At 50.4% G+C, this 16610-nt stretch overlaps 1 protein-coding gene and 1 pseudogene across 1 annotated transcript in view; one reads left to right on the top strand and one right to left on the bottom strand.

The window, feature by feature from the left end:
- The window catches only part of BRI3BP (BRI3 binding protein), a 35724-nt gene extending 19879 nt beyond the window's left edge, over positions 1–15845 (bottom strand). Inside the window, exon 1 of the mRNA XM_035258156.3 lies at positions 15483–15845. Within this exon, the coding sequence (XP_035114047.1) occupies positions 15483–15689 (207 nt within the window). The 5' untranslated portion in view covers positions 15690–15845. The remainder of the gene's footprint in view (positions 1–15482) is intronic.
- LOC118144545 (U4 spliceosomal RNA) lies at positions 10020–10089 on the top strand (annotated as a pseudogene).
- Positions 15846–16610: the final 765 nt, after the last annotated feature.

The raw sequence follows: 16610 nt of genomic DNA, 5'->3' as shown, positions 1-16610 counted from the left end.
AACTCTAATTTACCTTAAAAGAACATTTTAGGCCAGGCGTGGTAGGGCTCACGCCTGTAATCCCAGCACTTTGGGAGGCCAAGGCGAGCAGATCACCTGAGGCCAGGAGTTCAAGACCAGCCTGGCCAACACGGTGAAACCCTGTCTCTACAAAAAATGTAAACATTAGCTGGGCGTGGTGGTGCACACCTGTAATCCCAGCTACGTGGGAGGCTGAGGCAGGAGAATCGCTTTAACCCAGGAGGCAGAGGTTGCAGTGAGCTGAGTTTGTGCCACTACACTCCAGCCTGGGCGATGGAGGGAGACTCCATCTAAAATAGAAAAAAAAAGATTCTCGTATGAGCATGCACCCTATCGTGAAGGATCTAGGTTGCCTGCTCCTTATGAGAACCTAAGGCCTAATGATGTGTCACTGTCTCCCAACAGCCCCAGATGGAACAGTCTACTTCCAGGAAAACAGGCTCAGTGCTCCCACCGATTCTACATTAAGGTGAGTTGTATCGTAATTTCATTCTGTATTACAATGTAACGATAATGGAAGTCAAGTACCCATAAACTCATGTGCTCAAATCATCCTGAAACCATCGACGCACCCGGTCTGTGGAAAAGCTCTCTTCCACAAAACCAGTCCCTGCTGCCAACAAGGTTGAGGACCGCTGCGTTAGAGAGAAGGGAAGCTGACTGCCCCTCCCTTGGGTGGGGGTAGGCGGGGGGGGATCTGGGAGGAGGGCCTGCAGAAGACCAGCATGAATCAGAACCACAACCGTGAAGGGGTATTCCAGAGACTCCAAGTCACAGTACACATCCCTGCTCGGTGGTTCTGAGGGCGGTGGTGTCCGGACTGGCAGGAGCACGTCACCCAGGAGCTTCCAGAACTGCAGACTCCCAGTCCCTGCCTCAGGCTCTCCAGGGATGGGGCCCAGCCATCTGTCTCTACAGCCCTCCTGGTAGCACCGGTCACCTCAGCACTCGAGGCTGAGGACCATGACTGAGAGGCAGGTGCACGTTACTTCATAGCACCGCTACACTGAAAAGCTGCCAGCAGGCCAGACATACGAGGTAATGGGAGGGACACGTCAGACAGCGACCTCCTCACAGAATGGAGCACGATTCCACAGCAACGGAAAACAACGACGGACAGAGCCAGCAACAAACAGCAGCAAATGATACTAGGAAAGAAACAGATCTCAAGTTGAGCGATGAAGCAAAAAAAAAATAAAAGTAGTGGTAGATCACAGAATGTATGCTTTTTTTTTTTTTTTTTTTTTTGGAGACAGGGTCTTGCTCTGTTGCCCAGCCTGGAGTACAGTAGAGCAATTATGGCTTATTCAAACTCTTGGGCTCAAGCAATCCTCCTGCCTCAGTCCCCCACGTAGCTAGATCATGCCCAGCTCTTCCTGCTACAATCCTCTCTTTTCTGAGACAGTCTTGCTTTGTCCCCTGGGCTGCAGTGCACCAGCGCCATCTCAGCTCACCACAACCTCTACTTCCCAGGTTCAAGCAATTCCCCTGCCTCAGCCTCTGAGTAACTGGAACTATAGACACACGCCACCACGCCGGGCTAGTTTTTGTATTTTTAGTAGAGACAGGGTTTCATCATGTTGGCCAGACTGGTCTCAAACTCCTGACCTCAAGTGGTCCGCCCGCCTCAGCCTCCCAAAGTGCTAGGATTACAGGTGTGAGCCACGGCACCCAGCCTGCAATTCTTTCAAGTGTGTGTGACTTGTACACGCTTGTCAATATATAGCAATTTTGGGGGGGAACAGAGTCTCTGTCGCCCAAGCTAGAGTACAGTGGCAAGATCTCAGCTCACTGCAAGCTCCATCTTCTATGTTCAAGCAGTTCTCCTGCCTCAGACTCCCAAAGAGCTGGGATTACAGGCACATGCCACCACGCCCAGCTAACTCTTGTATTTTTAGTAGAGACAGGGTTTTGTCATCTTGGCCATGCTGACTTTGAACCCCTGACCTCAGGTGATCCACCCACCTTGACCTTCCAAACTGCTGGGATTACATGCATGAGCCACCGCACCCAGACAATATATAGCAATTTCTATAATTTGTTCAAACAGAGGGGAAAACAAAGGCTTGAGAAAAGAATAGCGGGCCTTTAAAATGGCACCAAGTGCCCTGGCAAGGGTGTGCGGAAGCAGTTACTTTTGGAGGAACAGACATTCCTGCTCACGCTGTCGAACCTTTCTGTGCCTCAGTTTTCTCCCCTGTAAAACGAGACCGAGAGAGGATTCAAGAACAGAACCTGTAAAGACCTCCCCGGTGACCAGTGCACGGCAGGCACCCAGCGCGTCGGAGTGGCTGAGGTTCTGCTCGTTGGATTCATGGGCTGCAGGACGGCAACCTGGAACTCCTGCAAGCTGAGTGGTCACCTCCCACGTAACACAAGCTGACAGGCAGGTGCTCTGAAACCTGCCGTGCCTGAGACGCTGGCATGCTCAAGCAGCTCCTGGCAATGTGGAGAAAAGTGCGGGTCAGAGGTTCTTTCTCACGGTGGAAAGAACAGCACCTCTCCCCTGCTGAAAACCGGCCCGGGGCAAGAGAGGGTGAATCGGGGAGGATCCTGTCACTTGCATCTGGCTGGAGAACTTGCCGTTCATGCAGGGCCGGCTCTGCCTGCTCTGGTGTGTGACACCCTGACCCACTTTGTGTGGATGTAGACACGGGAGCCCTAAGGGGAATAATATGGGCTGAGCGGTGTCCCCCAAAAGGCTTATGTGGAAGCCCTAAGGCCCAGGACCTCACAGTATGGCTGTATTTGGAGACAGAGTACAGAGGTGATTAGGTTGAAATGAGATCTTTGGGGTGGGTGCTAATCCAATGTGACTGGCGTCCTTATGCAAGTAGGAGATTAGGACCCAGATGTACAGAGGAAAGACCACTCGAAGACACAGTCTAGGAGAGGGCGGCCATCTGCACGCCAGGATGAGGGGTCTCAGGAGAAACCAGCCCTGGCACTTTGAGCTCAATTTCCAGCCTCCAGAATGGAGAGAAAATGTATGTCTGCCATTTAGGCCCCTGGGCTGTGGTGCACACAGATACAGGAGCTTACAGCGAAGCTCCGAGCCTGGGAGCGCTTCCATCAGAAATCAGAGGAAAAGGCAAGCCTCAATCGTATCAGGCCTCTATACCTTTTTTTTTTTTTTCGGAACACTCTTGCTCTGTCACTCAGGCTGGAGTGCAGTGGCGTGACCTCTGCTCACTGCAACCTCTGCTCCCCACCCCATGAGTTCAAGCAATTCTCCTGCCTCAGCCTCCTGAGTAGCTGGAATTACAGGCATGGCCACCGCACCCGGCTAATTTTTTGTATTTTTAGTAGAGACAGGGTTTCAACCATGTTGGCCAGACTGATCTTAAACTCCTGACCTCAAGTGATCTGCCCACCTCGGCCTCCCAAACTGCTGGGATTACAGGTGTGAGCCACCATGCCTGGCCAGGTCTCTAGATCTAACCACTGGTTCTTGGGGATATGGGGAATGGGGCACAGGAAAACACCACCATGAGGATGCACCCGGCCAGATGCAGATAGGGGATGAGACCCAGCTTCTCCATCAAATAACATGACAGCCAAGAAAAAGCACTAGGTGGGGGCATTAAAATTAAAAGCGACTTAAATCATGATGATTTGCTGCACACTGGATGTGATAGGATGAAAATGGTCCTTAATTCTGTGTCTTCCTCCCAAAACCCATCACCCAGTCTCATCATGAGAAAAATATCAGGCCAATTCTAATAGGGAGCATCCTACAAAGTCCTGACCAGCCGGGTGCCCTGGCTCACACTTTAATCCCAGCACTTTGTGAGGCCAAGGCAGGCAGATCATTTGAGTTCAAGAGTTGGAGACCAGCCTGGCGAACACGGTGAAACCTCTCTTCTCTACTAAAAGGAGGCTGAAGCGGGAGAACTGCTTGAACCCGGGAGGCAGAGGTTGCAGTGAGCTGAGATCATACATACCACTTCATTCCAGCCCGGGTGATAGAGTGAGACTCTGTTTCAAAAAAAAAAAAGAAAAGAAAAAGTCCCTGACCAATGCTCCTGCAAACTGTCAAGGTCAGAAACAAGGAGAGCCTGGAAACTCCCAGCTGAGAGGACCTGGGAGACCTGAGGACCAAAGGTCAGGTAGAACCCCGGCTGAGGCCCGAGACAGAAAAGGGCGGCAGGAAAACTCCGGAAATCTGACTGTAGTACAGACTTCAGCAAACAGTGAGGTACCAATATTGGTTCATTCATGGAACCAATGTTCTCCATGAATATACAACATTAATAATGGGGACACTGGGCGAGGGGTATGTGGTGACTCCCTGAACGATCTTCACAATTTTTCTGTAACGTTAAAAGAACAGACTTTATTGTTTAAACTCCACTTATAAAGAAGAATAAAGTTAATAATAAAAAAAAAAAGGTTTGAGGCTGGGCATGGTGGCTCATGCCCATAATCCCAGCACTTTGGGAGACTAGGACCAGAGAAGTGCCTGAGTCCAGGAGTTAGAGATCAGCCTGGGCAACATGGCAAGACACTGTCCCTACAAAAAATTTAAAAATTAGCTGGGCATGGTGGCATGTGCCTGTGGCTCCAGCTACTCGGGAGGAGGTTGGGGGATCGGTGAACCTAGGAGGTGGAGTGGGCAGTGAGTTGTGTTATCGCCACTGCACTCCGGCCTGGGTGACAAAGTAACACTTTGTCTCAAAAAAGTAACAATTGCCGGGCGCGGTGGCTCACACCTGTAATCCCAGCACTTTGGGAGGCCGAGGCGGGTGGATTACCCGAGGTCAGCAGTTGGAGACCAGTCTGACCAACATGGTTAAACTCCATCTCAATAAAAAAAAATAATAATAACAATTTAAAAAATTTTTAAAGAGACTTAAAAGACTCTACAGGCTCACGCCCGTAATCCCAGCACTTTCGAGGCCGAAGGGAGAGGATAACAAGGTCAGGAGATCAAGACCATCCTGACTAACACGGTGAAACCCCATCTCTACTAAAACCACAAAATATTAGCTGGGCATAGTGACAGGTGCCTGTAATTCCAGCTCCTCGGGAGGCTGAGGCAGGTGAATTGCTTGAACACGGGAGGCAGAGGATGCAGTGAGCTGACTGCATGCGTAGACTTACTTTAGATCCAAATTCAAACAGTGTTTTGTAAGAAGACATATTTTGGCTGGGCACGGTGGCTCACACCTGTAATCCCAGCACTTTGGGAGGCCGAGGCCGGTGGATCACAAGGTCAAGAGATCGAGACCATCCCGGTCAACAAGGTGAAACCCCGTCTCTACTAAAAATACAAAAATTAGCTGGGCGTGGTGGCGTGCGCCTGTAGTCCCAGCTACTCAGGAGGCTGAGGCAAGAGAATTGCTTGAAACCAAGAGGCGGAGGTTGCGGTGAGCTGAGATCGCACCATTGCACTCCAGCCTGGGTAACAAGAGCGAAACTCTGTCTCAAAAAAAAGACATATTTTGAGCCAGGGAAATCAGAAAACGGACCTACATTAGATGTTAAGGAATTGTTAGAAGCTGTGATGATGGTATTTTGGTGGGCTTTTTTTTTTTTTTTGAGATGGAGTTTCACTCTGTCACCCAAGCTGGAGTACAGTGGTGCGATCTTGGCTCACCGAAACCTCCACCTCCTGGGTTCAAACGATTCTCCCGCCTCAGTCTTCTGAGTAGCTGAGATTACAGGCGAGTATTACAACAGCCAGGTAATTTATATATATATGGGGTGGGCAGGGAGAGAGGGAGTTTTGCTCTTGTTGCCCAAGCTGGAATGCAATGACGCGATCTTGGCTCACTGCAACCTCCGCCTCCTGGGTTCAAATGATTCTCCTGCCTCAGCCTCCCGAGTAGCTGGGATTACAGGCACGCACCATCATACCCAGCTAATTTTTTTGTATTTTTAGTAGAAACAGGGTTTCAGCACGTTAGCCAGGCTGGTCTTGAACTCCTGACCTCAGGTGATCCGCCCACCTCAGCCTCCCCAAGTGCTGGGATTATAGGCGTGAGCCACTGTGCCCAGCCAGTATTGTGGTTTTGATTTTACAAAATTTTTATTTGTTAAAGATGCTAACTGAAATATGCAAGGGTGAACTAATGTATTGGATTAGATTTAAAATAGTATTCCAGGCACCCCAAAACATTTTAGAAAGAAAAGATATAACCAGAATGGCAGAAAGTTGCTGTGTGGGAAGACCCGGGTGAAGGAGGGTTCACACCCTACTCTCCCTACCTTTGTGCATGTTGGGCAATTTTCAGAATAGAAAGGTAACCAAACTGTGGATGCCTGAGGCCTTGGGCAAACAAGGCCCAGCCATCAGCACCGTGGGAGGAACAAGATCACTTCAAGCCTGGGATTTCATCAGCCCTCCACTTGCAGCGGTCAGCCGGGGACATCCAACACCCGGGGTTGGGTGACAATGGCCTTCCTACATCCTAGTCTCTCTTCACCCCCATCATCCCCAGGCATGTACAAACTGGCCCTATGAAAAATCAGGCCATGAGGGCAAAGGCGTCTTGAGGAGCAAGCCAGGGAGACAGGGTGGGAGCCTTTGCAGTTCAGAGGTTTCCCAAGCACCTGAAGAACATACAGAAATGCAAACGCCAGATGAACAGAAAATGCTGGAACATACAGACAGACCACGCATGAACCACAGAGGGGAACGAGCACCCCCAGCATGGCGGGCCTGCCCAGCCTTGACCCAGGGATCAAACTCAACACTGACCAATGAGAAAGCAACGGCATAAACAGATACCACGAGCCCTGATGTGTGGTGCTGCCTCAGTAAGGACACGTGATGCCTTCTGTAGAATTCTTGCCAGGAAAGCTAAGGCTGAACCTAACCCGGAGGAAATAATCAGATAATACACACTGTGGGGCATTTCAAAAGGCAGTTCCGGGCCGGGCACGGTTCTCACGCCTGTAATCCCAGCACTTAGGGAGGCCGAGGTGGCCGGATCACGAGGTCAGGAGATCAAGACCATCCTGGCTAACATGGTGAAACCCTATCTCTACTAAAAATACAAAAAAACTAGTCAGGCATGGTGGCAGGCATCTGTAGTCCTAGCTACTCAGGAGGCTGTGGCAGGAGAATCACTTGAACCCGGGAGGCGGAGGTTGCAGTGAGCCAAGATTACGCCTGGGCAACAGAGTGAGACTCTGTCTCAAAAAAGAAAAAGAGGGCTGGGCACGGTGGCTCACGCCTGTAATCCCAGCACTTTGGGAGGCCGAGGTGGGTGGATCACGAGGTCAAGAGATCGAGACCATCCTGGTCAACATGGTGAAACCCCATCTCTACTAAAAAAATATAAAAATTAGCTGGGCACGGTGGTGCGTGCCTGTAATCCCAGCTACTCGGGAGGCTGAGGCAGGAGAATTGCCTGAACCCAGGAGGCGGAGGTTGCGGTGAGCCGAGATCGCGCCATTGCACTCCAGCCTGGGTAACAAGAGCGAAACTCCGTCTCAAAAAAAAGAAAAAGAAAAAAAGACAGTTTGGTTCTGTCAGAACCACAATGATATCACTTCACCTCCACCAAGATAGCTAGAATCAACAACCCAGACAGTAACAAGTGCTGACAAGGATGTGGGGAAACCAGGCCCCTCCTACCTTGCTGATGGGCAGGTAAAATGGTACATCTGCCTTGGAAAAGGATAACGGTTCCTCAAAGTGTTAAGCAAAAGGTTCCCATATGACCCAGCAATTGTACCCCTGGGTATGCACCACGAAATACCGGAAACATACGTCCACACAAACATCCGCACGTGATGCTCACAGCAGCATCATTCACAACAGACAAAACGTGACACAACCCCACGGGTCCATCAGTTGATGATCAGGTAAATAAAAAGCCATGAAGAGGAATAAAGTACTGATCCTACAATATGGATGAACCCTAAAAACATGAAGCTAAGTGAAAGAAAAGGCCAGATTGTACAGGACTCCATTTATACAAAAAGCCCACAGTAGGCCAGGCGCGGTGTCTCACGCCTGTAATCCCAGCACTTTGGAAGTCCAAGGCGGGGGGCTCACCTGAGGCCAGGAATTCAAGATCAGCCTGGCCGACATGGTGAAACCCTGTCTCTACTAAAAAATACCAAAAAAAAGTTGGCCAAGCGTGGTGGCATGCACCTGTAATTCCAGCTACTTGGGAGGCTGAAAGAGGAGAATCACTTGAACCTGGGAGGCAGAGGTGAGCTGAGATGCTGTGAGCTGAGATCACACCATTGCACTCCAGCCTGGGCAACAGAGTGAGACTCCATCTCAAAAAAACGAAAAAAAGGCCAGGCATGGTGGCTCACGCCTATAATCCCAGCACTTTGGGAGGCCGAGGCGGGTGGATCACGAGGTCAACAGATCGACCATCCTGGTCAACATGGTGAAACCCCGTCTCTATTAAAAATACAAAAATTAGCTGGGCATGGTGGTGCGCACCTGTAGTCCCGGCTACTCGTGAGGCTGAGGCAGAATTGCTTGAACCTAGAAGGCAGAGGTTGCAGTGAGCCGAGATCGTGCCATTGAACTCCAGTCTGGGTAACGACAGCGAAACTCCGTCTCAAAAAAAAAAAAAAGCCCACAGCAGGCACATCCATACTGAAAGTTGCTTAAGGCTGGGAGTTGGGGCATAGGAACGAAGCAGTGACTGCTAATGGGTGGAGTCTCTTTTTGGGGTGATGCAAATATTCTAAAATTGACTAGTGACAGCTGTACAGTGCTGTGAATATACTAAAAACCGCTGAGCTTTCAGTGAATACATTGTATGGTATACGAATTATAGCCCCCCCCAAAAAAAGGACATTTAGTCTGTACTCTTCAAAAATGTCAATGTTGTAAAAAGTCCCTTCATAGGCCAGGTGCAGTGGCTCAACCCTGTAACCCCGGCACTTTGGGAAACCAAGGCGGGAGGACTGCCATCAGCCCAGGAGTTAAGAGATCAGCCTGGGTGACACAGGGGTTTCAAGGAGAAATTCTGTCTCTACGAAAAATACAAAAAAAAAAAAAAAAAATTAGCTGGGCACGGTGACACACGTTTGTAATCCCAGCTACTCAGGAGGTTAAGTTGGGAGGACTGCTTGAAACTGGGAGACGGAGGTTGCAGTGACATGAGATTGTGCCACCGCACTCCATTCTGGGCTACGGGGTGACAGCCTGTCTTAAAAAAAATTAATAATTAAGTCCCTTCCTCCACCAAAAGTGAGGGAACTCTGACACACTGGAGACATGAGCACCAAGGCACGAGCAATCCGTGACTCAGTGTTGGATTTTTTATGAGCTTTAAAGACAATGTGAATATGGACTGTAGATTACAAATACTGTATTATATTTAAGTTTCTTTTTTTTTAGACGGAGTTTCGCTCTTGTTTCCCAGGCTGGAGTGCAATGGCGCGATCTCGGTTCACCGCAACCTCCACCTCCTGGGTTCAGGCAATTCTCCTGCCTCAGCCTCCTGAGTAGCTGGGATTACAGGCACGCGCCACCATGCCCAGCTAATTTTTGTATTTTTAGTAGAGACAGGGTTTCACCATGTTGACCAGGATGGTCTTGGTCTCTTGACCTCGTGATCCACCCGCCTCGGCCTCCCAAAGTGCTGGGATTACAGGCGTGAGCCACCGCGCCCGGCCTATATTTAAGTTTCTTAGCTGAGACAACAATATTGCGGATCTCTAAGAAAAAGTACGCAGATGACTGCAACTAACTTTCTTTTCTTTCCTTTTTTTTTTTTTTTTTTTTTTTGAGACAGAGTCTTGCTCTGTTGCCCAGGCTGCAGTGCTGCAAACTCCGTACCCTGGGTTCAAGCAATCCTCCTGCCTCAACCTCCTGAGTAGCTGGGGTTACAGGTGCACACCACCACGCCAGGCTAATTTTTGTATTTTTAGTAGAGACGGGGTTCCACCATATAGGCCAGGCTGATCTCAAACTCCTGACCTCGTGATCTGCCCGCCTTGGCCTCCCAAAGTGCTGGGATTATAGGTGTGAGCCACTGTGCCCAGTCAACTGCAACTAACTTTCAAATAATCCCGCCAGCTTTGCGCAGCGGCAGTATCAGAGCCAATGAGGTTTATCTGAGGCGCGATGATTGCTAATCGAAAACGCAAATGATCCTGCCAAAAAATAAAAATAAATGTGTGCGTGTATGAGATGTATGTGGAGAGAAAGAGACGACTTTGGGGGAAAATGTAACGAGCTGGTGACTTGAGGTGAGACCTTTACAGCTATTCTTTGTTCTGTTCTTTCAACTTTTTGGTACTTCGAAAAATTTCCAAAACACAAAATCATAGAAAACATTATCTTGATGGTGGTAATTTTTCCTAAGTACATATGTCAAAAGGTGTCAGCCTGTACACTTTAAATACGTGCAGCCTACTGAGGTGTGGTGCAATATACCTAATAAAGCTGCTAAAAGGTTGGTAGGAAAAAGGACTGGAAAGGTCCAAGCTGTTTTGCTCAAAACACTTTCTTGCAAACAGCAAAAAATGCAAGCCTCTTTATGGAAAAAAAAAAAAAAAAGTAAAAACAAAAGAACCCAACAGCTCAACAGAATGGCAAAAAAAACAAAGGGCAGTGCCCAGAAAATACCCATGGATTCTGAATAAATGAAAAGGCCATCTGTCTCATACATCATAAAGCCAAAAAGCCACGTTGTTGGGAAGGGCTTGGGAACTAGCCTTCACACTCGGCTGGTGAGCATGAAACTGCTATCACTCTGTGAAGGACCACTGAGTATCTCACAACATGAACAAGGCATGCAGAGCCCTTCTATGCAAGGGCACAAGCAAACAGAGTTATTGTACATGGGTAGACACCAATACAGTAGTAACCTAGGGGGGTCAGTGACCATGTGGGAGCAGAAAGGGACTTCTGGAGGCTGGAACAATCCACTTTCAGATCTGCTGGTCACAGGAGTATGTTTGGTGTGGGACAACTCATTATGCTGTAGATTGACGTATGGAAAAAAGTACACCAACTACATTGCAATTAAAAATGTAAAAGAGTGGGGAGGGTAGGTCAGGCATGGTGGCTCATTCCTGTAATCCCAGCACTTTGGAAGGCCAAGGCGGGCAGATCACCTGAGGTCCAGAGTTTAAGACCAGCTTGGCCAACATGGTGAAACCCTGTCTCTACTAAAAATACAAAAATTAGCTGGGTGTGGTGGCAGGTGCCTGCAATCCCAGCTACTTGGGAGGCTGAGGCAGGAGGATTGCTTGACCCCAGGAGGCAGAGGTTGCAGTGAGCCGAGATCGTGCCACTGCACTCCAGCCTGGGCGACACAGCTAGACTCCATCTCAAAAAAGCAAAAGAGCGTGAAGTGCTTGCTCACCCCTGTAATCCCAGCACTGTGGAAGGGTGAGGTGGGAGGATCATTTGCAACCAGGAGGTCAAGGCTGAAGTGAGCTATGTTTGCACCACTGCATTCTAACCTGGGTGACAGAGCAAGAATCTGTCTCTTAAAAACAAACAAAAAAGCAACTTTTTAAATAAAATGTACAGACCCTTTGGACTTAGCAATTCCATTTCTAACAATTTTACAGATGAACGTGTCTATGTGCACACAAAACAATACATACAGAACATACAGAAAGACCCACACTGCAGCCAGGTTTGGAGTGGCCCAAGATAGGACCAACGTTAGCCATCAGGGGTAGGTTCAACGCCGGCACATCCTCACAGCAATGTGCTCTGCAGCCCTTCACGAGGAGGAAAATAAGTTCATGTACTGATAAGGTCTGATCTTCAACTTTTTTTTTTCTTGAGACAGAGTCTCACTCCATTGCCCAGGCTGGAATGCAGTGGCGTGATCTCCACTCACTGCCATCTCCACTCCCCGGGTTCAAGCAATTCTCCTGCCTCAGCCTCCCAAGTAGCTGGGACTACAGATGCGTGCCACCACACCCGGCTGATGTTTGTGGTTTTGCATAGAGATGGGGTCTCACTACATTGCCCAGGCTGGTCTCAAACTTCTGGGCTCAAGTGATCCTCCCACCCACTACTAGGCCTCCCAAAGTAGTGGGATTACGGATATGAGCCACTGCACCTGGCCAAGTTTTTTTTAAAAAATTGTATCATATACACATAAAGTTGGCCATTTTAACCATTTTAAAACGTACAATTCAGTGGCAGTGAGTAATTCATGTTATGCAACCTCATCATTATCTAGCCCATGCTTCGTCATCACCCCAAAAGGAAACCCTGATCAATTAAGCAATAATTCCTCCATGCTCCCTCCCCAACCCCTGGAAACCACCCGTCTGCTTTCTGTCTCTATGGATCTTATTCCAGATATTTCACATAAATGGAAACATATCATATGTGGCTTTTCGAGTCTGGCTTCTTCCATTTTTTTATTCAAGGTTCATCCAAGTAGTAGCATAAAGCAATACTTCATTCCTTTTTATGGCTGAATCGTATTTCATTAAGCAGACACACCACATTTTCCCTCTCCATCACCTGATAGGCATTTGGGATATTTCCACTTTTTGGCTATTGTAAAAAGTGTTGCTATGAACACATGTGTGTAAATCGCTTAATAATTTTTTTTGAGCTGGAGTCTGTCACCCAGGCTGGAGTGCCATGGGATGATCTTGGCTCACTACGTCAGCCTCACAGGCTAAAGCTGTTCTCCTGCCTCAGCCTCCCAAGTAGCTGGGATTACAGGAGTACACCACCAAGCCCAGTTAATTTTTTTTTTTTTGAGACAGTTTCCCTCTTGTTGCCCAGGCTGGAAGTATAATGATACAATCTCAGCTCACTGCAACCTCTGCCTCCTGGTTCAAGCAATTCTCCTGCCTCAGCCTCCCCAGTAGCAGGGGTTACATGCATGTGCCACCACGCCTGGCTAACTTTTTGTATTCAGTAGAAATTGGTTTCACCATGTTTGTCAGGCTGGTCTCGAGCTCCTGATCTCAGGTGATCCACCTGCCTCGGCCTCCCAAAGTGCTGGGACTACAGGTGTGAGCCACAACACCTGGCCTAATTTTTGTATTTTTAGAAGAGATGGGCTTTCGCCATGTTGACCAGGCTGGTCATGAACTCCTGACCACAGGTGAGCTGCCCAGCTCGGCCTCCCAAAGTGCTGGGGATTACAGGCGTGAACCACCATGCCCTGCCATCACTCAATACTTTTTAAAGGAATTAATAAGTCTATCACTCTTCTACCGGACAAATCCCTTTCATATAGAAATATTTTACCATTTACTAAATGCTTATTCAGTGCCTGGCATTGTACAGCCCAACCAATCTCCTCTAATTCCCCAATTTATCTCCTCTGCACAAATGAGACACAGAGAAGTAAAGCACCTGGGCCTTGCACCGTGGCTCACACCTGTAATCCCAGCACTTTGGGAGGCCAAGGTGGGCGGATCACTTGAGGTCAGGAGATCAAGACCAGCCTGGCCAACATGGTGAAACCGTCTCTACCAAAAATATAAAAATTAGCTGGGCATGGTGACATGTGCCTGTAATTCCAGGAAGCTGAGGCAGGAGAATGGCTTGAACCTGGGTGGCAGAGGTTGCAGTGAGCCGAGATCGCACCACTGCATTCCAGCCTGGGCAACAGAGTGAGACTCCATCTCAAAAAAACAAACAAAAAGAATAAGTCAGGTCAGCCTCTGGATGCTGCACTGACTTTAGGAACAGGGAAGGGGTCATGAGGCAGGAAAACAGGTGAGAGACACTAATGTGAGCTCCGTGCCCCTCTCTGCCTGGGTTCACATCCTGGCTCTGCCATTCGTCTGACCTGAAACCGGCCACTTCACTGCTGTGTGTGCCTGTTTCCTCATCTGTCAAATGGGAACAGTACCTATGGCACAGGGTCATTCTAAGGCTTATGAAAGGCTACTCTATCTACAAAAGCACTTAGTAATCCTTAGCATCTCTATTAAAGGAACAAACCCTGGTTTACCCCAGGAAGAGCTCTGACCAGCTGATTCTCAGATGCTCTGCAGAATGGATTGTCTTATTTAAGAAAAGGTCTTAAATATCCACTCACGTGTCATGTTTACTGGCCTTAGATTGTCATACGGAACCACCGTCAGTAGAGACATGGGGTCCTGTGGTCACCCTGGGTGAAAAAAGACAGGCTTCTTTTTGCTCTAAAACAAATCGATTTCTATCTTCAAATGGCTCCGGAACAGCATTAAGAGGAAGTGTAGACTCCCTTCGCTCACACTCCTGACCTCCCCACCAGACTGCGGTGGGGCAACCTTTAGCATTCAGGAGCTCAGCCCTGCTTCCGCCTCCCTCCTTGGTCACCTACATAGCGGTCTCTCCCCCACATGTATGAAGACACAGACGCACCTCTGCAAGAGGTGCCCCCTGCCCATAGGACAGGGAGGTCAAAAGTGACTGTTTTCCTTATCAATTAACCTTTCATTTTATCCAATAAGAACATCCATTCAATCTGATTTGGGCCTTAATGTTCCTTTCTATTTCCCCCTCCCTCTCAATGAGCAGGAAACTAATTTTTAGCCATGATTCTGGGCCAGGAAGGTATCAGCTATTCATAAACAACCTCACGACCAAGGAGCTTTGATTACTATCCCCGTTTAACAAAAAAAGGAAACTGAGGCTCAAAGAAGTGAAGTCACTTGCCCAAAGCCATCCAACCTGTAGAGCTCCAACTTGAACCCAAACTCCTCTGACTCCAAAACTCCAGGGAGGCTGGCGGCAAGCAAGACTCCCCCTCCTCCGCAGGGAACAGCAAAGGAACCGCAGTACCACACACAACTGTCCCCAGTAACTTCCTCCTTCTCAGGAGCTGGTAGGCGGACTTCGGCCTGGAATCGCACCCCTATTCCACCCAGCTCCAGAGGGCGGGAATGGGGGAAAAACTCCCTGCGTCCTCCTGGGACTCAATACCCTTCCCAGGAGGCTGCAGGGTCCTGGACCATCCCAAATTAAACAAAAGGCTCCAAGCGAAAAGCCCCCCACACAGTAGGTGCTCGGTTTCCCAAAGCAACCGAGCCAGTCGCCTTGCTCCCTTCTTTTCCTGTAAAGTAAAATCAACTCCATGAATCTTCAAAACAGGAGGAGTGGGGCACAAGGTCCCAGGGGATGGGGGTCGGGGTGCGAGGCCAGGACAAACCCGGGGTAGATGGAGAGGGCGCAGCCGCGTGGGGACCCGGGGCGCGAGGGCGCCGCCTGGCTCACAGTGGGAGCCATTCAAACGCGGTCAATGAATGAATGAGACGCGCGGCGGGCGTCAGCGCAGCCGGGAGAGGGCTCCGACCGCACCGCCCGCGGGGGCAAGGTCCAAGGAGAAGCGGGGCGCGACGGAGAGGGCGCCCCGAGGCCCGGCCGCCCAAACCCACACTGGCCAGGCCCGACGGGGGCCGCGAGCGGCAGGCCCCGAGGCGCAGGCCGGACCCCCTCTTCCCGCGCGCCAGCCGGCCGGGCAACCCCGGAGGCCGCGCTCCTCGCAGGCCCGCCCCTGGCGCCAGGTGCGCGGCGGCCGGGGCAAGGTGACCGTGGGCGCGGGCCCGGCGCCCACCTTCTGAGCCGCGCGCACGTTGTCCTCGCCGAACAAGCTGCTGACGCTCTGTGAGAAGGTGTTGACTGTGCGGCGGTAGCTGTTCTTCTCGGCACCGCCGCGGCCCCGCGCCCCCTGCACGCCAGCGGCCAGCAGCCCGAGCAGCAGCAGCAGCAGCAGCAGGAGCCCGGCCCGGGCCACGGGCCCCCCTGAGGCGCGCGCGCCCATGCTCGGCCGGCGGGGTGCAGGGTCGCGGTGCGGGGTGAGGACCGGGCGCTGGGCCGCCACGGGCTCCGGCGAGGACAGGGTTGGCGCGCTCGGGGGCCGCGCGCCGCACGCCGCGCTTTTACCCACCGCCGCCGCCCGGCCGCCGCTGCGCCACCCGCCCCGCCCCGCGCACAAAGGCGCGACGGCCCAGCCCACGCCGCGCCCCGCCCCCGGCGCGGGACCAACGCGACCGGGCCCCGGGGCCCCGCGCCCGCCTTCCGGAAGCCAGCCCGAGCCGGTGCGGCTTCTCATCATTTAAAAAAAATAATTCTCTTTTTAAACTTATCCGTGGAAAAGCAACCCGTGCCTGTAAAACTTGCAGCAGCTTCAACCGGGTGACTGCTGCTGATTGGAAAACAGGAGGTAGATGTATATGTAATCTCCCTGAATTTATTATAATAGTACCCCCAAAATTGGCCATCGTGAGCATCAGCTCATTCGTTCTCCAAATTTTAAGCAACAAGAAAGCGTCAAACATCCTCCTGCCCTTCCTGAACTGTATTTCTGAGCCCCAAAATGGATGGGGAGGAAAACTTTCTTTTAGCAAAGTCCAGCTAATACATGAAGATGAATGAGTCAATTCCAAAGTTATTCGGCACCCCTCAATGGAATCATGGATTCACGAGACGATCACCAGAAAAGGGTGAAACCAAGAGGCGAGGGTTTGGTGGGGGAACTTGAAAATGGAGGGGCAAAAAAAAAAAAAAAGAAAATGGAGGGGCCAAGCCGCGAAGTCCCGGTCCCGCCAATCGATCTTAGTGCCAGGAAGTACCAGCGCCACCTGCGATGGAGTCTTGCCAAGACACGTTAAGCAGGAACCTGATGGGGCCTCTAGATCAAACCTACAGTTTACAGGAAATATGGGAGATAAGGGAAACGCGG

The sequence above is a fragment of the Callithrix jacchus genome, chromosome 9 (assembly GCF_049354715.1).
Source record: "Callithrix jacchus isolate 240 chromosome 9, calJac240_pri, whole genome shotgun sequence".
Lineage (NCBI taxonomy): Eukaryota > Metazoa > Chordata > Mammalia > Primates > Cebidae > Callithrix > Callithrix jacchus.
Note: the sequence above shows the minus strand (reverse complement) of the source record. Positions and strands in the feature narration are given on the sequence as shown.